This window comes from Gambusia affinis, linkage group LG04 (assembly GCF_019740435.1).
Source record: "Gambusia affinis linkage group LG04, SWU_Gaff_1.0, whole genome shotgun sequence".
Lineage (NCBI taxonomy): Eukaryota > Metazoa > Chordata > Actinopteri > Cyprinodontiformes > Poeciliidae > Gambusia > Gambusia affinis.
The window spans coordinates 11,095,791-11,119,758 of NC_057871.1; the positions used below are offsets into that span (position 1 = coordinate 11,095,791).

Here is a 23,968-nt window from a genome sequence, read left to right on the forward strand (position 1 = left end):
CTATGTAAAGTAATAATATTTACACTTTTCGGTCACTTATAATAAAGGTAAATTCTGTTGTTTAGAAATATTTCTAGGTGTGAAACATAGAGGAGGGCGTCCCATTACTCCCGCTGCAAGAAAGCTGCAACTGGTAAGCTACAAGAGATGCTGCTGAATGTCGGTCCGTGATTAATAAGGAAAATTTCATAATTACAAAGTTCCTCAGTCAAATCACAGTTTGGTAAACTGAGTTACATTGTCTCCTTATTCTGTTTCTGTTTCCCAACTTGCAGAAACAAGACAGAGAAACCATTTTCTTAATGTGTGTCTTTTAGTCCCCAGATAATATTACTATTATTTGAGGTGCTAAGAAAACAATTATTCCAGGGTTTTACAAATCAGTCAGAAGTCAGAATCATACTGCTTGATTACTTCAGTTTCTGAATATTTTCCTACTCATTAAATGCAGCAAAACTCCCACCACGTTTGTCTCTATAAAGACATTGAACAACTGCCAGTACTCTGTACTTTTTTCTTTATTTCATTTCAAAACCAATATAAGTGTTGAGGATCTTTGCTTTATTGCATAAATATGAAGTACTTGTCGTTTATTTTTTCCTGGATTCAAACAATAATCTTCATCTATGAACCTGGCATTTTTCTTCCCTTTTATGTCCTAAAAAATTATTTGGAAGGTCAAACCTCAAAGAAAACCAAAAATTGGTATTAGCCAAAAAACCGCTAAATAAATAAACCTTGATCGGTTCACGTTCTACTTTATCCCGCTGTGTTTTTCAGAACAAGTCACTGCGAGGTGTACTGCTGGAGCCTCTCCTGAAGAAAACTGCTGCTGCAGAAATGTGTATGTTAAAGAGTCTCCATGACTGTATAGTGGGAATGTACTCAGCTTGGCAGCAGAACTGTGAACATACTCCACCCTCCACCCCTGCTCTCCTGTGCCAGGGCCGGGCATTCCTCACACCTCCAGTGGCCGCTTGGTAGCCGCTCTTTTTCTCCCTCTTTTGCTCACAGCAGCTCCCACAGACACACTGTCTTTTTGTTCGTATGCAACTACTCGAAACTAACTACTGCCTTCCTTCCTTCCTTCCTTACTCCAGCCACATACATTTCCTTCATTTCTTCGGCCCTTCACTCTTCCCTCATTTGCTTTTTTTTTAATTATTTTTCCCTTCAACAGCCCTCCATCTCCTCAGCGTTTGGGTCTGATTTGCATGGCAGAGCGTAAAGGATGCAGACAGTGCGAGGGCCCTCCCATGTCCGTGTCCATCCAGGCTGCAGCAGGGCTGAGATTTGTAATGCTAGACAACACTCTGCTACGCAGGGATAAAACCTCAGCCGCCGAGCACAAAAAGAGCCTTGTTTTTTTTTTTTTCTTCTTCTTCTTTTACTTGTTCTTCTCCTTTGCTTTTGAGAGCCTGTGTTGCACTTTTCGCAGGGATGTGCGGCATTCCCAGTGCTATCTGTTACAGTGAGGAATGAAGATTGCAGAGAGAGAAAAAAAAATATATTGGGATGACAGAGTCTGATGGATGATGTGGAGGATTGTTGTTTTCTGTCTGCCTCTGCAGCAGGGTGGCTGAGGCCTACAGCTGAGAAGTCTTACAGAAAATAAACTCTATTTTTATTGTCCCCTCTTTTCACTGATTTTCAGCCATCATACTTTTTAAAGTACCGTATTTGTGAAATTACAGTAAAAAAAAAAAAAAAAGAAAATGAATTCTGATCATTTTCTTTTTCAGATTTGATTGATGTATTTTCATATTCTCATTAATACACAACATAAAGTGACCTTAGTATTGTTTCATAGTGTTGGGACACTTTGTTTATTGTTTTGGCCTTTGTTTAAGTTTTTGTTGACTCTTCCTTTGAAAGAGAGAAACATTTTAAGTCAGAGGAAAAATGACTAATACAAAAAAATTGTGTTCCTTTCTGTCGACACAAAATGACACATTCTTTATTGATCATTATTATCGGCTTATCAAACTTTTTGGAATCTTTTTATATTTGTAACACACACACACACACACACACACATGCACACAACTCTGTGCACCTGTTGACTTCTCTTTATCATAAAACTCCATTTTGTGTCTTTAAATTGAATTTAAGAAATAAATTTTAACTATTTCTCCCCATTTTTGGGGCTTTCATTGTGGTGGTTTATTATGTATGCATCACATTTTAATATTTCAATTATTTCTTTTTACATTACTCTCTTATACTTGAGTCTTTTACAGAGCACTTTGTGTATAGTTAAAAAATTTAGTTTAACTGTGTTATAGCCTACATCAACACACATATTTGATGGGATGTTAATGCCATTCCCTGACCTTTTTTTCAGTTTAATTAATTAGAAATAATCAGCCTCACCAAGTCTTGCAGTTATTTCCTTGCGTGGGATCTAGAAGTTGTTTTCTTGGAGTACAGCATGTAATTATTTCTAGCTTTACAGACCAGCATGTTGGCATCAGGAGAAAGTGCTCCTGTGTTGCCCGAGTGCCTCTCTCCTCACTCTGAGGTTTTTCTTTGGGGGGGAACTTATTGCCCACATGATGCTGGCTCTTAAAGCAGCGTGCTACCAGAGGCATTGTGGTCTGCAGTTTAAAGGGGGCTGCGGCTACATACAGGCACACTGCTCAGGGCTTTCATTAACCCCCAAAGCTCAGCCTAATTGACGCTTACAAGTTGCGTGATTAGGACGCCGCTGCCTGCCAACGGATGCCCCGCAGTTTGTTTTGTGACTTTTGGATCTAGCCAGCATCAAATGGTGTTTTTTTTTTTTTTTTTTTTTTTTTTTTTTTTTTAAGCTATAGTGTTCTTCCAAGAAAATAAAAAGAAATGCCTAAGTCTTACTGTGTGCGCTCTTTCTCTCCGTTTCTATTGATTTAAATAGCGTTTGCAGTTTTTCTTGTTTTTATTATTATTATTATTATTATTATTATTATTATTATTATTATTATTATTATTATTATTATTATTATTATTATTATTATTATTATTATTTATTCCCACCTTACTTAGATTTTGATTTATACTCGCCTTTGAACTCCGATTCGCAAACTTCGCTCCTGCTTGGACTGCAAGAGACGCGAAGGAGACGATGAAACGAGGTCAGCCTGTACAAAAACACGACGACTCAAGGTGAAATTGTTGTTTAATTTGCTATAATTCATAAAAAAATATATTTACTGCTTGCGCGAAAATTAAATGGAAAACAACTGCATTTCGTATATTTTCAGTAAAGACCGCTGTGGCGTTTTAGGGTCGATTCAGCCACTTGATTTTTGCATCATATTGGTACTGAAGGCCTTTCAGATAAAACTCCTCATGCATCCATGAAAATGATCTGGGTTATGCCTATATTTATTTTTGAGTACGAACAGGTTTGCATTTTAGGTTAAATATTTTCTTTTTCTTTCTTTTTTTTTGTAAAATAAATATAAATTGTTAATTACAAAACTACAAAAGATTTGGAAATCGGATTGATTTTCTTCTCACCCCTAGAAAGTTGTGCTTGTTTTGTTTGTTTTATATTATGTTGAGATAAAACTTGATGGTTAAAAGCAACTACGTTTTTTTTTTTGTTTGTTTGTTGTTTTTTTTTCGTTCAATAGACACCACTTTCCACACCTTATTGAAGTTCCTTAATGATCTAATTCCCTGAAACCTTGCAGTCAGGGCCTTTTGCAAAAGTTGGCTCTACAGTTGGTCAAGGCGCTCTTCGGTGTGCTGACTGCGCACTGCAGTTTGCGCTTTAATTAAGAGTGAAGAAAAAAATGGTGTTGAGGGATTATTTGGAGGGTTTCAGAGGCCCATTTTGGGAGTTTTCCAGTAAACTGATCATTTTACAAACAGGCCATCGCGGGCATGCCTGAGTTTAATACCCAACAGCACCTGTAAAATGAAAAAAAGACGACGAAAAGCATGTAGAAGTCAGCTATTAAAATGTAAGTACAATTATTTTAAAAAGACAAAATTAGAATCTAAAAATATGTTGCTTCCATAGGTTTATTTTTATGAACATTTTCTTTATTATTATTATTATTATTATTATTATTATTATTATTATTATTATTATTATTATTATTATTATTATTATTATTGTTGTTGTTGTTGTTGTTGTTGTTGTTGTTGTTGTTGTTTTTGTTTTTGTTGACTTTGTGGTTGTTTTAATGCATTTTTTAATTGCTTTAGCTTTTGCAAATTTTTAATCAGTGCGTTGTAGTCAACTTTTATTATGATGATGATTATTATTTTATAACATTTATAATTTATTTAATTGACTTACCATCATCTGGCCAGTTTTAGCAACTATTTATTTATTTATTTATTTATTTATTTATTTATTTATTTATTTATTTATTTATTTATTTATTTATTTATTTATTTGTTTAATATATGTTTTCTTTGTTACTTTAACGTCTTGATAAATGTCTGACCTAGAAGCTCATTTTAAGGAAAGAGAACATGTTACAATTTTCACATTGTTGTTAATGTTTGGTTTTCAGTAGTTCTATTTATCATAAATTAAATGCTGGTTTTAAATGTATGTTGGATAATAAAAGGAAAGTTATAGATTTGTACATTTAGTCTGCTATTTTGATTTTACATCAATTGACAGTTTTGAAGATAATCCTGCAACAACCTTCCACTGTTATATGTTAAATACTGTAAAGTCTATATTTCTTGAGAAAGAAAAAAAAAATTGTATTTGTAACAAAACACACAGGCATACACACGTTATTCACCCAGACACATGTGTGTTTCATGTAAATCTGAAGAATTAAAAAAAAACGAGGCTAAAATAGAAAACAAACCTAGTTACAGATGACTAATTCATGGGGCCAAATGTGTGAGGGGGGGTGGGGGGGGGTCACCGCTTAATTATTAATATTTCGCCATGTTGCAGGAATGTCATCACGCACACACACCCACACACACCTACACATACACCACGCACGCACACACACATGAACACACATGAACGCGGACAAACAAAAATAAATAAATATGCAGGTGCCGCATTCATCACGCAAATGTTTATTTTATGTGTGAAGACTTCTTCTCTTCACTTTCATTAAATTTTAAGAGCCTGAAATAAATATCCTTGAGTGTAGAAAGCTTTGTGTATTCACTTCAGTCCAGTTGTTTGTGTTTTATCACATCAAAATACTTTCTTAATTGTTTTGGGGGTTTTGTTTGAAAAAGGGCCCCATGCTGAGATAGCCCCCTGTCTTTTTGACAGGAGTCTATCCTTGCATGGGGCTCTTCGGGGGTCACGATTGTGTTTGAAGCAAAGCCTCCATTATTTCTGCATTAAAATCGTTTTTTTCTTATATATATATATATATATATATATATATATATATATATATATATATATATATATATATATATATATATATATATATATATATATATATTTTTTAGCTTATAAACGTATTTCTACAACTGTCGTTCGTCATCTGTTTCTTTTTCAGCGGCTTGCTCGTATGTTTACGTTTCTGCGAACTTCTTTCCCCAAAAATCAAATCTTCCAAGCTGATCTCTGCACTCGTGTAATCTCCTGGTGACGTTTCTTGCACAGATCTGTGTCAGGGAGCTAAAACTTCTTAAACCCCAGCTTAGCATTACCCAATCAGAAGTCTGATTAACAACCCATCAGAATGTCTTTGACCTGATGAGCTACCCGTATCCTCCTCCCCTTTGCTCCCCCAACACCACGATAAAAAAAAAACAAAAAACAAACAAACAAACAAACAAAAAGCAACTGCGTATTAGCAGAGTATTCTTATTCTGATCATATTTTCCCTCTTTTTGCTTGAGCTCAGCTCTAAGTTGGACCAGGATAAGTAAAGTGTGTTGACGGAATGTGCCGGAGCCAGTGCAGCCTGTAATAATCCCCTCCACCCCCCTTCTCCTCCTACAGTCCGTGATTTTAGCCCCTGGTGCTCCTAATGCTCCTAAAGCCCCAGCTGCTCCCCCGTGGTCGCTGCGCTCTCTCCGCGACAGCCTGCGCACCGCTCGCTTTATTAATAATTCACCCAATAATTCCCCGGTTCGAGGTGGCTCACTGTGAACAACTCATCCACAAAACCACCGTGTGAGATTCTGATTGTGCACGCCGGTGAGGTGAGCCGTTCGGTCGCCGCCGGAGCGCTTCCCTTTCCCCGCACGTATCTCCGCTACAGTCCGGGTCCCGACCGGCCGACGTGTCGCTGCTCTGCCAGCATTCCGCTACCGGCGCAGCGCAACGCTGCACGCGCTTTCATCTCGTCAGCTTCAAGGAGGAGGAGGCGGTGAGGGTAAGGGTGAGGGTCCCCCGCCCTCCCCTCAACCACCCTCCTCAGTTTGTGTGTATCTATATTCTCTCGTGTGCATGTGCATGTGTGGGAGTGAGTGTGGATCAAGAGAGAGAGAGAGAGAGAGGGAGAGAGAGAGCGAGCGAGCGAGCGAAAGAGAGAGATATACGACGGTAAAAGCGATCGGGCGCGCTGCTTTTTGGACGAGTTTTGGACGCAGAAGCTGCTCGACTGCAAAGACTCTTTAATGAAAGCATAAGAGAAGAGAAACTTACTTTGTGTCACCCCTCCTGTCCATTAAATTGGTTGTAATATTAAGATCATTTCGGGATATGTTTTTTGTCTAAGCGTCTTCCAATCTGGACAAGTTCATCGGGACTTTGACGCGCACGTCTCCCCGACTTCCTCGTGCAGGACATGGGTGCATCTGACACCAAACAGCGATAGGACGGAGGGAGGTCCGGAGCTGCTGCTGTCCTCTTTTCAACCAGTCTTCTGCAGAGTGGACCCACTTTTGTTTTCTTCTTCTGGGCCTTAGGCCGACTTGTTTAAAGGTCCGTTTTTTGTTTTGCTTCCGGCAACAGTGAAGAGAAGAAGTCGTCCTCCCTCAGCTCTCTCTCCCTCACTTTTTTTTTTTTTTTTTTTTTTTTTTTTGGACGCTGAACTTTTAAAGGAAAATGGGGCATTGAGAGGGTTGGCAGATCTCCCCGCGCTATAATGGTACGTGCTGTGGAAACTCAATAGTTCCTTTCTGTTTGGCTCTATAGGGTGAAGTATGGAAGGCTGGATGTAAACAAAACAGGGATTCTGTTTGATTGAGCAGAGCTGAATTTCATTATGGTGAAAGATCAGAACTTTCCTCAGTGTGTTATTTTGACTGTAGCTGCGGCGCACCTGTGTGCGTGTGCGTGTGTGTGTGTGTGTGTGTGTGTGTGTGTGTGTGTGTGCGTGGGGGTGGGGGGGGGCGTGTGTGGTTTGTGTTTGTGAGTGCCTGTTTGTGAGTGTGTGTTGGTGAATACAAATCAGCGGAGTTCACGTTTATTTAACAAATTTCTTATCAATGTTTAACATTGATTTGCTAACTGTCAGCTGCAGTTTGCATCCTTACGACCGTCCCTTTTAAATGTACAAAAGTAAAACTCACGTCAGAGTTATGATTTAGCTGAAATTTAAATTTCAACTAATGTGTCTTTAACGTATTCAATGTTTTAAAGGTTGGCTCTGGCTATGTTTTCTTTTCTTTTTTACTAGCAAATTTCCTCTAAAATTAAAACACAGCATGGTAATAAAGTACGGATTTCCTTTGCAGGATTATACGTTTTTAAAAGGCATCCTAAAGGGAAAGCTTATAATTCTGCTTTGTGTGTGTTTATATTGATGACATCACAAGAGGCACAAGAATCAAGACAAACGAGTGTAATCAATAGATTGAACACAAGTTAACACTTTTCAGAATTGATCTTGATTAAATTCAAAAGGGGACAAAAATAGCGATAGATATTCTTAAAATAAATATCATCAGTTGCTTTATGCCATGTGTGATGTCACCAGAGGCATATGCATGAGGGAGCTTGCTTTGTGAAAAGTAGATTTTTTTTTTGTCTTGATAAAATCTCAATAAAGTAGCAAAACAAATAGAAAAAACACACTACGAGTGAGCTTTGATATGTAAATTAAGTTTGATTGGCGTTTCAGAAGAGTCAACCAGGTAGCTTTAAAATGTGAATTCGGTTGCTTTAATGGACTGAAGCTGCCTTTTCTTGCTCTCCTCTGATCAGACGGAATAAAACAGAAATTAAAGAATAAACAGAGCTGACCAAAATTGTACAATACTTGACACAAAATCCCATTTAACATTATAATTAACATGTCCTATTTCCGCAGTCTTCTCCATTTGCGCCTTTACTCTGCGCCTCTTCCCTGCTTTCATTCGTGCGCGCTTTAACTCCTTTCCTGATCACACTTTATCGAGTTGACCGAAGGGGGTGTGTGGAGTTGAGATGCCGCTGAAGGACCGTCAAGTGAGGGTCGCACAAAGAAAATATGATTCGCGGCATTTCCCTAGTCTTTAATATTGATCTGAAAATCGGATGATTTGAAAAAGAGAATTATCTCCCTAAATCCTGCAGCATTTAAATGCATAAATCCCATGATAGTAATAATAAAAATCGTCTTATAAAATGGCTGTACTATAAGCTGCAAAATACCAGATTGCTTTTATTACCCATGTTTTTTTTCTTTCAGCATGCAAGCTGTACCAAGCTTTCGCATTAAGAACAGCTCAAGAGATTCCATCAGGGAAATGTACTTCATACTTCTTTATTTATTGGAGCTTCCATACTATTTGAAATATTAAATATTACAACATGGATTTGGCAAAGGTTGTTTTCTTTCACTTTTTTTCTTTATTGTGCAAAAAAAAAAACAACTAAAAATAAAAAATTGCAGAGCATTACTGGGATAAATACTGGTTAAAACAAAGACATTACTCAATATTTTACACATGTATTCCTAAAGTGGCCTGTCCAGGTTTTTGTCAGGAAGACTGACGTAATATTTGAAAAGGTTAGAAAGTAATAATTTACATTTTCTACAAAAAGTGAAAGTATTATGTTCTCTCTTTTTCACATTAAATAAATAAATAAAATAGTCAGCATTACATTAAATATTCAAAAAGAAATATTTTCAGTATAATAATATCAATAGCAGTCATAGTCATAATTTTAAAAATCATCATATTAAAGTGTACGCCCAATTCAATCCTTGAATTAGATTAAATCTTAAATATTTGCATGGCTTTACAATGGTCATTCGAAAAATGCAGCAATTTGAGTCTCTCTAAGCTCATTATATTCACGCTCATTTGTGCAAGTCAGTGTTTATTAACAACTTCATGACATCACATGCAATTAAATAAATAAATAAATAAAATAAAAGTGTATTAGCACCCATAGGAACCCCTAATCCTAGCAGCACATCAACAAAGACAGGGCCTCCAAATATCAAATGGCATGCGTCATTTTAATGTCAGCTGTCCAACCATTTCTCCAACGCAAGTGACCTGGTAGACAATGGTTGATAACTGGCACTGATATGATAAGCGTGGTTCTGTTTTGATTGTTGGCCTATAATTTCACAGTTGGTTACGCTGCGGTTGTTGTAGAGAAAACCTGCCAACGGCACAACCTGTCAGTCAAGGAGAAAAGCAAAGAAAGTAAATGGTGCCAAGCAGGGAGACGGGTGTGAATCTTCTTGTTTTATTACAAAGATCTTCAGAGCATTAATAGAGTTTTGAAGTCACCTCAACCCACTGCTAAATTCAGTGCGCTTGCATCATGATGTAATACAAATCTACACAGCCTGATCGTTGTGGTAAACTCTGCCACATTAAAACCATAACCACAAGAAAATCCCTCCACGGATCACTCCTTGTGGGAAACAAAAGGATGATTGTACCAACCAAAACCTCATTGTTAAATGCACTAACGCAGTGCAGCTCTTTACTGAGTGTGGTTTGGCTATTAAGAGAGAGGGAAAAAAAAGATTGGATTAGGATCCATGCAGGAAAAGCGGTGTCCATGGCATTTTGGTAACATAATCCGCAGAGAAGGTGCGTGGTGCAAACAGTACAGCAGAGGAACGTCGCTGCCCTGGTAGATCAGAGTTACAATTGGTGCTGTATTGTCAACAAGCCACAGTTCAGAGCCTATCCTGTCTAGTAAGATCAGTAGTTGGCAGGCAAGCTGCCAGGACAAGTGAGTATTGGAGTGTGTCACAGTGTGAGTATCTCCTCTAGTTTCTCTGGAACCGTTTGGGTGAGTGGCTTTTTTCAATGAGGTTGGGACGGCGACTGTTAGTGTTGTCACATAAACAGCTTCACTGTACCTCGTGCTTCGTGTGTTTTTATATGCCGGTGCCCCACATGTAGGCTTCCCAAAATACACTTCGCACCTCCTCCCAGTTGTGCTTTTTGAAATGGGTGATTTGGCTCATCACCCAGAGTGCCAATCTAACTGGGGCGGTATGTGTCCTCTTCGTAAAAGGTATCAGTCAGTCAAAGGAGTGAGTGAATAAGAAAATCTGGTCATATTTTACAGCTGGCATACAACAGCTGCAGCCGATGTTTGCATCTGATTTGTGACTTCCTATCATCCCTAGAGTAATTTCACAGGTTGCATTTGATCTCAACTAACCAAACCTGAACATGATAATTTAACATGAACAAAGATTGTTTAAGACCCAGTATAAAATTCTCTTCATGGTCTTTGTGAAATCACAAACAGAGCACTCTTAATGCATTTTGTTCATTAGGACAATCTTTGATTAAGATAAGCAATTTTAGAGGGTTTTAAATACTAACCATTTTTACATTTCAATTAACTGCATTAGTTTTCGATGCAATGCTTAAAAATGGTTAAATTAACTACTTTCCTTTTAGTTACAAACCTAAGCCTTTTGACTATAATTTAACCAAAGTTGGTTCAGTCAGAAAATGACTATGGATTGTAAAATTACAGAAGCATTTAACTGCCAGAGCTAGGAATAAATTCAGGGGCAGTGTTGTTATAACACTTTTTTTTTTTTTTTTGTATAACAAGATATATAAACATATTCTTCTGATAGATTACAATTTCTTAGAAAGGTATAAATCTCCCCCTGGCTTTTCATCTTCTCGTTCTGTTTCTTCTAGATGACGTTCAAACATCCCTTAAGATGTTTCCACTTTGCTGTTAAGGCCTTTCTCGTTTAAATGAGGAAATATTTAGATTTTGTATATAGTTTGAGTATTGAGTTTTGCATCACGTTTCTCCATATAATGAGATATTGTTGCAAAATGGATTGTGGAGATTCTGCTCCTTACTTAATTTTCTATCTCTGGCAATAAGAGGCTGTAAAAATTAACAACCGCCATGAGTCTTGTGGTTGAGACAATTTGTGTATTGAAGCAAGAATTCAAGGCTTAGCTAGTTTAGCTGCAACACTAAATGGCTGAGTTTTGACTACAATCCTTTAATCTTAAGAGATTCATATAATTTTAAAGAAAGCTTTATTGCCAAACCAATCCAGCACAATGCATCTGCACCTGATATTTTTTTTTAAAGGTTCCTATTCAACTCTCTTCTGGATCCTCTTTTACTATCTTTCTCTTGGCCCTTTACATCCATCCGCTCCTCACTTCTGTTCCGACTGACATCATCCTGTCCCACTTTTACAACCCCACAAACAAAGCTGATGCTGTCAGTGTCTACTACTTAACATCAACAATGATCAACTATAGCACTTCTGCAAAGAATTCATAGTTTTAGTACACAGATACAAAATAAACTGAAGCAAAATGCTAACCACACAGGAAGTGAATTATTTACTTTATTTGTATTTTTTTAGGTGGAAAAAAAATAGAAACAGAACAGGACAGCTGGATGAATAGTCTGCATTTTGAGATACTTCCTTTTTAATTTTGGACACAGACTTGGTGTGTTTTCCTTTTCAATAAAACCAGTATGGAATGTTTGTTATTGATCAAGCAGATTAATTATTTATGCACATATGGTGCAACACTGCTGGTTGGCCACCGTTAATGTGTGCCCTGAACACATCCAAAAACAAAAAACATACTAAGTCTGGGATGGGACAAAAAAGTCCCATCTTGCACAACTAACTTGCTGTAGTCAGCCTGCTTGATCCTGTGACATCACTGACCTCCAGCATCCAAAGTGGCTGTTAATTTGGTGCATTTATCTGCACCATGCACTAACTTTTTAGGGTTTTTTTTAAAGTAGTTTTTCAGCTCCATCCATCTCTTTCTTCTGTCTTTTTGGTATATTGGATTAGCTAACTAGGCTTTCTACACAATTCTGCTTGATGTTCATCTCTCTTCAATGGTCCGTATGGGATTTTTGCTATTAAGCTAGATTTCTCCAACAGAATTTCAACCAGGCCAATCAGCAAACAGAAGGAGGGGTTGGGAACAATGATGTTGATTTTCTGCAGTGTTTTAGAATTGTAGTCTGCCTGTAGTTTTAGCATTGGCAGCCGAGGAAGTGAACGAAGCCGTTCAGTCAGTGTTGCCCCTCCTTCCCCTTAAAAATAGGGAATTAGCATTAACAGCTGTCTTGTTCAGCTTAGCACTTTTCTCTTCATAATGGGCGGGTCGGTTGTTTACAGAGTAATTTTTGGTAAGCTTCATAGCCTCAAACTGACGCATTGCATACGTCACAGCCAAATATTAGTGAAAGGGTAAAACTGAAAACTTCAACATTAAGTAAGTTATCCTTCTCAATAGTTGAGAGTCCAGATCCTCTGGAGAAAAGTATCAAACAACATTTGTATCCGGCTTTGAACATGGTCTAGCAGCAGCTCTAATGCTGAAGTCAAACTTGTTAGCAAGCTGAGCTATTGAACCCTAAAATTGTTATTATAACTAATTACAATATATCAGCTATGGTTGTCAGTTCAAAAGTTATCAATTTGATTACATTTATTTAAGATTATTACTAAATTTCAGGCAACTTTATATGGGCAGCAAACCAAGTAGAATGATCCCCATAACTGGTTAGGAATTATTAAATTAATTTATTTAAAGAAGTAAATTTTAACAGCTCTTTAGCAAGAAACCTTTCTTTGGAGTTTGATCTCACCACTCAAAACCTGCAGCAGATAGTTGAGCATCTTAAGCAGCAAACATAACTTCTCTACTCTACTTGCTCAAGATGTAATTGAATTTGAATCAATTTATATCATTTAGTTGATCTGAATATACATATCTGTGTGAATTGGACCTGTTATTACATTTTTTCATAAATTAGCACTAATAACCCGACCTGAACTCATAATTACTAAGATCTTCCAAAATATAATTTATGCAAACTGGTGTACTATTGGGGAAATCAAGTTTGTTCTATTATTGTACATACAAGCTCAGGAGGAGAAGGCAGTTTAGGGTGGCATTCATGAAAGAACCCTAACAGCCTGCTACTATTTTTTTCCACAAGCACATTGAGCACAACACGAGAGTTTAGCCTCATGCAATGTTAAACTCTTCATCTTGGCACTACAATTGGTCGAGCTAAATTATTAGGACTGAAAAGAAGAGTGAAATAATTAGCCCCCACTCTGCTCAGCCTTCTTTCTATTCTTACTTTTTTTTTTTTTCATGTTATGTCTGCTATTGTTTTCCCATTTCATCAAGTCTCCCCATTCCCAGAGGATAGTTGTGTGAAAAATTGTATTTTTCCAACATTTCTCCCTGAGGTAGCTTTGGCAAAGACTCACACGGCGGCCATTTCTGCCTTTCATACAGTGCTCAGACACTGTGGAACAGATCGCCGGTGCGGCCTGGAGTCTTTGAAGTGTCTGCCATCTCACACAGGTTGGCTGGACCATCACTCTCTCTCTCTCTCTCTCTCTCTTGCTCTCTTTCTCTCACTCTTTTTCCCCCCTTCATCACCCCTAATTTTCATCTTGCGTCCTCAACTTGGCAGTGGTAACGTCAGCGACCACATCTTGACAGTGAAAACGCTTACTGAGGTAAAAAGGGACGGTAATAATTTTGGATTTTAAAAAGATGTGCTGACAGAAGCTGCAAATGATGATCGCAGAGGTACAGTGAGGTGTAGAAGTACTGCAAGTTTCTGAGATGCAAACGCAGGATCATTGATATGTTGCCATTCATGTGCTTTAAAATGGAGCCATCTGAGAACAAATTTCACCATGAGAGGCTTCCCTACACAAAGCTCTGTGGAGGCGTGTGCGTGTGCGTGGGTGTGTGGGAGTGTCTGTGTGTGTATGTAGATGCGAGAGTCTGAGCAGGTTTCGGAGATCTCACCTCCAAAGAATTTGGCCATATGGTCGTCAACACATCCACAGAGAAAGAGAGAGGGAGACGGAAGACGGGTAAAGAGCGGGCCAAGAAGGACTTAGTGAGATGGTGGGGGAGAAAGTGAAAGAGAAGTGTCTTCTTTTGTCAGAAAAAATTCAGCTAGAAACACATCTTATACCCCTACCTTAGATCAGATGGTTCAAAGGAATAAAACAACAACTACAAAAAAAAAACAAAAAAAAACATGAAATCCTCCAAAGCATCCTCTCTCTACGCCACATATTTGCGAAGTAGGAAAATCTGTCTCAATTAGCACATTTGCATTGGGCGATGATGGACTCCAAATAGGTCACTGACTCAATCTCCCGCCTCCGAATCTTCCCTCTAAAATGTTAATTAAGGAGGGCTTTGAGATTTTTTCGCTCTGGGCTGGCCATATGGGCTGGGCATATGCTCTATATATACAGTACAATATATAATTCATACACTGCTGCAGGAGAGAGAGAGAATGAATGTTTGGGGCCCTAGAGTTTTGTTTTTTTTGTTGTTGTTTTTTATTTTTTTGAGAGGTTTACTACAAAGGGGCGGCAGTATGTTCTGGCCTCCCCAGTGGCAGGTACAGAGCTTAGTCTATTCATTAGCTCCGTGTTATTCGCTCTTGCACAATGGGATTGAGGTTCATCAGCACCTGTTTCTTTGGCTGATGACATAAAGAGGGCATGTAAACTGCTCTTTGTCAGTTGGTTAATATAAAATGAGAGCAAATGATCTGCAAGTCAGATTGACCTGTTTTTTTTCTTCTTCTTTTTGGGTTTTTTGTCTTGCTGATTGTGAACTCTGGTTAAATGGATAGCTCATGATTTTTGTTGTGATACTCTGTTAAAAGATTATAAGGGGTTGGTATCTTAATTGCAGTTGACAACTCCAAGCATTGACTAAAATAGACTTCCACTATTTAAAACTAATCTTGCTCAAAAACCTCACAAAAGTTTGTTCAAATCTTTTGTCTTGTTTTTTGATAACCTTTAACAGTAGTCACAGTTGCACTTGATTTTATTTATTTATTTACTTGATTTAACCTGAAATGTCCCATTATTGTACAGTGTGTTTTCTGCCGAGAGACATGGGTTCAGATTTTCAGCAAAATTTAATTTATTAAATCATAGAGATTTACAAACAAGCCATTGTTAATTTAAATGTGAAACGAGGTTTGAAGGCATTGTAGCACCAAAAATCTTCCTGAGTGAAAAACCACTGAGAGTTTAACTTGTAAGTAATGATTAGCTAGCTAACAGCTTGTCTGAGAGAACATTTTTAATTTTTTCAATTTTTGCACTTTTTGCCATTACGTTATTCAGTTAGTTTGACCAGAAACACTTTACATGTTCCACTGTTTGAAATTGTTTTCACACCTTAAGATCATTGGTGTTGATATTTCATCTACCTCCATTTCTCGTGCTGACAATCATTGGCTTCTGTGACTATAAGGCGATTGTATGAAAACATACCAATGAATATAATAGCATTCAGATAAACTACCATGTTTGATTTGTTCTAAATATAAGTACGATTCTGTTGAGATTGTTGGAAGTCCACTTTGGTCTTGACCTCTCTGTTCGTTAGCTCCAGCTTCCAGAATCACTAATTTGAAATTGTACTAAACAAAAACATTCACTTTACATACAGCGCTGGAGCTATTAATAACCTTTTTAAACAACTATTTGTTAAACTGCTGAACTGTTCTTTTAAAGCCTGCAGACATGTAGGGCTACGGTGCAAAGAATTTCTCAGATTTCATTAGATTTCCTTGCACACTCGCAGTTGTCCTGATGCCATCAGGCCAGACTCCCATTCACTAGCAGAATGAGGCACTTGTAGGCCAATGAAAACAGCTCTTGCCCACTCGCAGCTTATTTGGGCATAGCCAAACCAATGAGGGGAGGCCTGCTAATGCACCTGACCCTGTTTCTGGCTGCTCCCAGCCAATCACTGAAGCTCCAGCACACCTGATGCATTGCTGGTTATCAGAAGGCTCAGGCTGGTGTGGACCCCCGCACAGGTGCCGTGGAACCAGGCCATTATTGGGACCACCAGCCAATCAGATACATTGTTTCATTAACACACATGTGTATCCTGGCAGACTTTGAGGTGTTTGCTTTTTGTCCTCGAGTACGCTGTTGTATATTAGCATGTAAACGTGCATCTGAAGAACTCCACTGGCCTGCTCCCACAATGCTTTGCTGCCTTATCAGCAGGCCTCTCTCTCTCACGCTGTTCCTGGCTCCATCAGCATCGTGAGACTCAACAATAGGCGCTGTGTTGCCCCCTCAAGGAGCCGAGGGCCTCCGCAATAAAAGCAGACCGAAAACAAAAAAAACCCCAAAAAGAAACATGTTTATGGACTAATAAAGATGATTAGAAATCGCACAATTGCAGAAAAATAGGAGGTTTGCGAGTGCAGATTATCTGTAATAAAAAGACGGGTTAGAGGGGGAGATGGAGAGTGAGCTGTACAGACCTCTCATTGCGAAGGATATGAATAGCCTTTGTTTTCACCACAACTCAGGGCTGTGTGGTCTGCCAACGTCTGGCTCTTATTATGGGGTTTGTGTCTGTGTGTCTGCGTAAGTGGCATGCACGTGTGCACTGGTGGGAGCTTGCGAGTGTTGCTGTGTGTTTGTGTGCAAAGCAAGTAGCACATGTTTGTGAAAAAAAAAAACATATATGGGAGATTATATTTCGGGTGGGTGGGGGGTCTGGGGGACAGAATAGTATATATTTGTGTGTATCTCAATACAGGCACATACACTGTTTCTTCTCTGCTCTCCTTCGGTAAATGAATGGTGCATGGGGTCTTGGGCTGGCACAAGTGGGTGTGCACGCTTTTTTATCCGTTAAAGTTGTGAAATGAAATAGGATTTCATAGAACGCCGCAGCGGCTGTGGGATTTGGGCTCCCTTTGGCGAAGTTGAGTGGGGATAGGTTGATCCAATCAACAGCAGAACTGCAAGGAGAGCCTATTTCACAGCTCCGGACCCTGCCAGAACCCTGCCTCTCCGCCTGCCTGCTTGTCTTAGAATACAAATGAAGCTCCCTGCATGCACACCTACACACATATGCATGCATGTACTTTGATATTTAGACTGTGGATTTATGAGGCTGTAGAGTCCCTCCAGAGAAAGAATAACTATTATCTTCGCTATTATTATAATGAGGCAAGCATATTTTAGAAAATGTCTTTTTCAGAATGAACGTCAAAGATTTGACCACACCGATTGCAGAGCATTATATATATCTATGCAGATATATATCTACAAAGATTTTCTTGTCTTTTCCAGTGTCTGTTGAACTTCAGTCAGATTTTTTCTTGTCTTTCCCATTTTGAGGAATGACTAAAAGACTAATTAGTCTCGGGGCAACTTTGCCACACATTTGGTCACAATTTACTTATTAAGGTTCTGTCAACGCTCAGCTAAAGCTTTAAGATATAAATGAATAATTTCTTCAGTGGAATTTAATTTTATTGGAACTGTTAGGAATTATGGCACCAGGACTCTGACTGTAGATATGGATCGGTTCAGTTGATATTTTTCTACCATTCAAATGTCTGCCTGACTTAAAAGGGATGTTCTGTTGCGTTTCCTATTTCGAATAGTGGCTGTTAAAATTAGTCCTCTGTGGTCAGGCATTTGTATATTTCAGTCAATTAAAACATTGTGGATCAGTAATTAAACGTTACTGAACTCATAGGAATTAAGAACAAGGCTAAGAAAATAAGCTTTAATTATTATACTTTCATAGAATTGTTAAGGGTAAAACAAACAAATGATTAACTAAATTAAGTAATAAATATTTCCCTGGTGAAATAAAATTCCTCAAATTAAAGGTGGGGAGTTCTTTTGTTTCCAGGGTGACATTATTTTAAGGCTTTATACAAATATTTACAAGCAGTGCCCATAAAAGTAGAAAGCACTGCAAGTCTTAAAAGATTATAACAAGTACTTTTCACCACAGTAAAAAGGCATTGCGAGCTGATATAGAAAAGTCCAAAACAAATAAATGCTGTTTCATGCATTGCTGTTAAACTGTGATTGCTGTACCTGAAAAGAACAACAAGTAAAGGTGGAACAATGAACACGAAATGCTTCAGTTCCCTCACTTCTGATTTCACTGTGTTTGTTTTTCAGGCTACTGACACTTACCTGGTGAACGACGATCCTACTAGAGGCCCAGGGATGCCCGAATGTTTCCTCGTGTCGGACACATACAGGGTATACACTCCACCAAGCACACACATACTTTATGCTCTATTCATTTAATTTTGAAGACTTCAGTTCATAACAAAGCAATCATATGTAATTTGTATGTCATCTGTACTTTTTACACCACATATTTTAGACAAGAGCAGAAAGATAACTTTGGAGGCAAACTCCTAATGTGTTCACAAACTAAATTCAAGGTTCCCCACCAGGCATTATTTTCTTCAGATCACTTTCGTTTTACTGTAAAATCCCTACGCATTCCATTGAACCCTAACAATTTCGATTCCACACTTACATTTAACCTTTTATACTTCAAATTGTCAGACAGGCAAGCTGCAAATCTTTAGCATAAAGAGAAAAATAACATTTGAAACTAGTTTAAACATCACTTTTTATTTTTGCAGGATACGTTCTGTGCAACAAGCGTTGCATGTCCCCCCCACCCCCCTTTTTTTTTACACATATGTAAAAAAAACTTCTGCTTATCAGGTTAGCATGTGACAGCTGGAAACCCACTCACTTGGCCTGTGTCCTCTAATCTGACATGTGCCGCTTTTTTTTTTCTTCTTCTTAATGGCAAAATTAAGACGTGATGACATCAGACTAGCAAAATAAATCTGTACAGTTTTTTTCTCTCGCTCTCTCTCCACGCTGAATGCAAACACAGTAATCCAAACCAGTCCGAGTATAACGTTCGAGTGGCTATTAAACACAGTAAACACATGAAAAGCAGCAGGCGTGACACATTGCTCCGCGCACACGCTCAGATTGGAAACAGATCCGTGCAGTCTCTGGGATGTACGCTGGATATCATACGCTCCTATAAGCCGCCGCAGCCCATGAGCCATTTCTTTCTGGCTGCACACGTATGTCTGTATAAATTTGACTTGGAGTGACCCCCTTCCCAGAACACATATATAAACAGCTTACCCAAACAATATTTACACTGTACAGCAAAGTAAATGGGCACAGTTACGCACATTTTCCACTCACATATTTCCTGCCTTTTGAGAAAAGGCGACCTCAACCACCTGTCTCGCACATTTAGCATGCTAATGGCTGCATCAGTATGCTACATCACTTTCAATATTTAATGGCCTAGCCACAGGCGATGGGAAATATCAAGTATATGGGCAGCACTGTGTGTCAACTGCAGACCACAACATGCTAACTTTAGACAGGCCCATATGGTTTTCTCATGTGCTCTTTAATGGCTCAGAAACCAGCAGATCCGTGCTCGCTAGAGCCGCTTTTCTAGGTGATGTACAGACAGGTCTTCTTGTTTGATCACAGGCCGGGGAGGGACTTGGAAACCAAACCATGAGTACTGAGGTTCTGCAGCGCCAGTGGTTGCAATAGTATATTTGTTATTGGGACGGACACTTTAATGGCAGACTCAAGATGACAACACAAACAGCCGGCAAAGTTGGACAGCTGAAAGGGGCGGTTTGTTCGATGGAGAAAGCAACTAGAGAAAGACGCAAAAGATTAGAAAACAGAAAAGGGAGAAAAACCTCACTAAAAAGAACCACAGAGAAAAGGCAGAAAGGGGAAGACGGAGAGAGAAAAGAGGGAAAATGAGGGAGCACACACAAAGGCTTTTGGTTTGGGCCTGTGCCGTGGTGGGGTGTGGTTTGGAAAGAGGAGAGACTCTGGCAAGGGAACACTACACCTACAAATGCTTTACTTTCTTTCACATTTATTTTGCATTTTACTCTTTTTTTGTTCCTTCTCAATCTTCTCCTTTTTCTGTCGTTTTGTGCCAACACGTCTTTAACCACCAGATATTTGTGCCCATGAAAGAACGCTACGCACGGGTGTACGCGTACCTTGTGTTCTGTACTTGATACACGTTTTTCTTTTTTTGTGGTGTCTCTTAAGTATCGTACATAGGCTGAGGTCTCGTAAAGCTGCACAGCTTCGTATCCCCCCGAAAAAATCTTGGCATTAGAGCAATAGGGTGACTTCAGCCCCTGAAACCGCACCCTTTTACACAACTTAAACACACTCGCAGACGTATGCACATGTAGAAAATGTATTCCAACTTAGGCACTCACAGATACACACACACACATATGGAGCAGGGGCTTATGTATAATTGCAGGCACTCTGCCTGCATATATGAGTTTGATTAGACTGAGTAGCAGGGAGCGGGCGAGGATAAAGCCAAGCCTGATTAGAAACAGAGTGTATTTGCTTCCATACAATAGGACTCACAATTTGAACGGTTAAGTTCCCTGAGTTCAGGTTATTATGTCTCTTTATTTGTATAAAGAATGCTGGAATATAATATAGAGTTAGTTAAAGACATCAACCATAGTAAATGTTTTTATTATGAAATGTCCATTAATGATAAAGTCTCTAAGTAATGAGGTCTTGATTCTCGCTGGGGAATTTCCAAAGTAAAACATTTTATTAAAAAAAAAGCTCACCGAAGAAAAAAGCTGCTGGATCTCATCTGTTTGCTTGTGACATCACAAGAGGCAAAATACGCCATGTTTATATATATATATATATATATATATATATATATATATATATATATATATATATATATATATATATATGGCTCTATTGCCATGCACTCTTGAAGACATTTAATTATTATCCTGTGAATGGAAAAGAAAAATAGGAAAAATACAAGTGGAGGTAGTCAATATGTCTGGTTTATTGTCTTGTGCCTTATGTGATGTCACTAGAGGCATGACTGCATGCAAGCATGTTTCTTTTTTGGGACAGCAGGAGGTTTACCTTGAATAAATAACAGTTTACAACAATTATAAAAACTGACCATTACATGTTGTTCTCTGTGGTCAACCATAAAACTATGGTTTGCAGAAAAGCTTTAAAATCCAAAAAAAGAATACCAAGAGATTTGAAAGTGAACTTTTCACAAAAGCAAAATTTGTTTGTTTCTTCTCATGGTGGTTCCCAGTTATGTTAGTGTTTTTGTAAATACCTCATCTCTTATAAAATATTTTATTTATGCTCTTCAGAGGAAGAGCTCCTCACGTTGAAATTGAGAGGCAAAAGAGAATCCTCTTGCGGAACAGGACTTCACACTGCAACACCTCATAAACTGAAAACTAAAACCTCCCCATTTAAGACAATGCATCATACAGAAACACTCTGCACTGCACACGTTAAATTCAACGTATAGCAAACCTTCACATTCAGGACACAGAACACAGGGGCCTCTTGGAGTAGATTATGGGCTGACAAAAGACCACAGAATCTGAGCTGTAAATTTAAAACATTTTTTGGTGCCTATTTTGGTCACTGCTGGGTTTGCTTCTGCATTCTTTGTAACGGCAAAGGATATGAAAGTGCAAAACAAAAATAAAAAAAATCACCATGAGGCAAATCTGCCACTACAAAAGTCAAAGAACTTTTAAAGACAGTTTTAAGAAAAAAGAAAAAAAAAATACTGCTCAACTTTAAAGATTGAAAGTCGAAGTGTGAGCCACAGCTCGGAAAAAGTGCTAAACAGCGTAAGAAGTAAGAGCTGTTAACTTAGTCGTAGTCTAGTTGATAGGCAGACGGACAGAAAGTCAGTAACTCATTCAAAGAATAGTTCTGTATTCATTCACTGACAAGTTTACACCTACAAAACAGCTGGGTAATGAAGTATGGATTTTACCAGCTGGCTTCAAATAGAAACAAAGTTTTTAAAAGTTCACTGAAGAAGAAGACAATTTTCCTGTGTGCATAGTTTGGGTCAGTGACATAAGAGGTGCAAGAATTAAGTTAATCAGCAGCCATTAGTAGACTTAATATAAAAGATCCCTTCACAAAAAAATTAAAAAGAAAAAACAACAAAGTGTTTATACAGAGCAATTCAGTCAGAAAATGCCAGTTGTGTTTTGTGTGTGTTTGGGTTATAGACATCACCATACAAACAAGAGCTGAGTCGCTGCCATTGGTAAACAGAACTAAATACCTTTAAGGGGATATTCAGATCAACAGTTTAAGGGTAAAGAGGAAAATAGAAAAGAAAGAATTGATAGAAATTGATATTTTTCAACAGAACTCCGATCAGTTGCGTTATGTGATCTCACAAGATGTAGCTGTTTGTAGATTTCTGGTTTTAGGAAGACAGATTTTTATCTTGATCAAATATTGTTATACATCAAATAGGTACAGAGAAAAGAAATAATTTTTTATGTGGTAAGTTATACCTGAAATATGTTGGACTGATTACACAGAGAACCCTGGTAACCTTCACAATATTCTCCTGCTGTGCATTTTTTGCACATGAAAATGTAAAACCGACAATAAAAACTGCAGAGTACATCTGGTGAGTCGCTGTAAAGCTCACATCTCCCTAAGTTTCCAAAGCTCTTCTGTGCCCCTCTCCCCCCGCCCCCATTAAAACAGTAATCATTCTCAGGGCCTCATCCAACCTCGGACCGGCCCTGGACAGAAGCTTCGCTAAAGAGGAACAAACTTAATGTTGAAAGTTAGATTTGTGTGAAGGTAATGGAGGAGCGGGTATAAAGGACAGAGAGGGGGAGAGTCAGAGAGAAAGAGCAAGGGAGGGAGGGTGCAGAGAGAGGGAGAGAAAAAAAAAACTTTCCTCTAAAGTTAGTGAGGAGCTTTCACTGTGAGCGAGGCGGGGTTATACAGCCTGGACTCAGCCACAGCGGCTTTGCAATGCGGCACCGCAGCGAACCTCCATCCAACTTTGTGATCAACCTTTCCAGTTTTCATCTCTAGGCTCCACCATGTACTCCCCTTACTGCTTGACACAGGTATGAGAGAGAAAAGGGAAGAAAATCTGCCGTTCGTTGCGCTGCTCTCCGCTGCTGTTTTCCGGTGTCCTCTCTCTGGTTTGTTCCTACTGTAGACTGTGCGGTTACAGTGTTGTGTTGTGTTGTGTTGCTGCTGCCTGTCATTTGCTGCGCATTAAGGAGCTTTTTACCCCCTCTCTCCTTCCTAACGCTGCTCTCTTTCTCCGGGTAGTGTTTAACTTCCCTGTACGGCTCTCTCTCTCTCTCCTTCTCGGTTGTATCTCATGGCATTCCTCCAGCGGGCTTATACTTGCGCGTCTCATTGCGCATGGTTTGGAGAGAAAATGGCGCTTCTCCCAAATCTATTTTATATTAAATGGGGGGTCGGAGGGAAAAGGGGAAGAAGGGGGTGGTGTCCTGCAAACGCCTCTGGGATAAAACCGACTTTATTATATATCAAACTGATATTTTTCTTTGAGTTCTTCCTCACATGTTTTATTTTGACTTTTTGACTTTGCGGCTGTTTTAGGGAGATCTCCGCCGTGCTCATGCGATCGGCTGTATGGGGCCTTTTCGGGTCACGGTATAAGTGCACCGATCCCGGCCCCTGAAGCTTTAATATGTTCTGCCTAAAGGGATACTTTTTTTTAAAAAAAAGAGCAGCAGTTACTTTTCATGCATAAAAGCTTGCACGTGTGTGCGTGGGGACTCCACGCTGCGTCGTTATTATTCAGAGAAGCAACAGAGTCACTACGAGATTTAATTAGTTATATGATTTCATATACGTGATTTCACTAGAGGCTCCATAAAGGAGACTGAAGTCTTTTCTTTATTCTGAAGGTGCAACATTAT

The 23,968-nt window shown here is 38.7% G+C and overlaps 1 protein-coding gene across 23 annotated transcripts in view; it reads left to right on the forward strand.

Annotated features, from left to right (window-relative positions):
- Positions 1 to 5,471: 5,471 nt before the first annotated feature.
- LOC122829959 (nuclear factor 1 X-type-like) overlaps positions 5,472 to 23,968 on the forward strand; it is a 125,519-nt gene continuing 107,022 nt past the window's right edge. For 3 of the 23 annotated variants that reach the window (XM_044114903.1, XM_044114922.1, XM_044114925.1), the window contains exons 1-2: positions 5,477 to 7,025; positions 18,312 to 18,395. In XM_044114903.1, the coding sequence (XP_043970838.1) occupies positions 7,023 to 7,025; positions 18,312 to 18,395 (87 nt within the window). In that variant the 5' untranslated portion in view covers positions 5,477 to 7,022. Of the gene's footprint in view, positions 7,026 to 18,311; positions 18,396 to 21,067; positions 23,138 to 23,968 lie in introns of those variants that run through there. The other 20 variants (XM_044114910.1, XM_044114915.1, XM_044114921.1 and 17 more) reach the window with 16 other exon arrangements.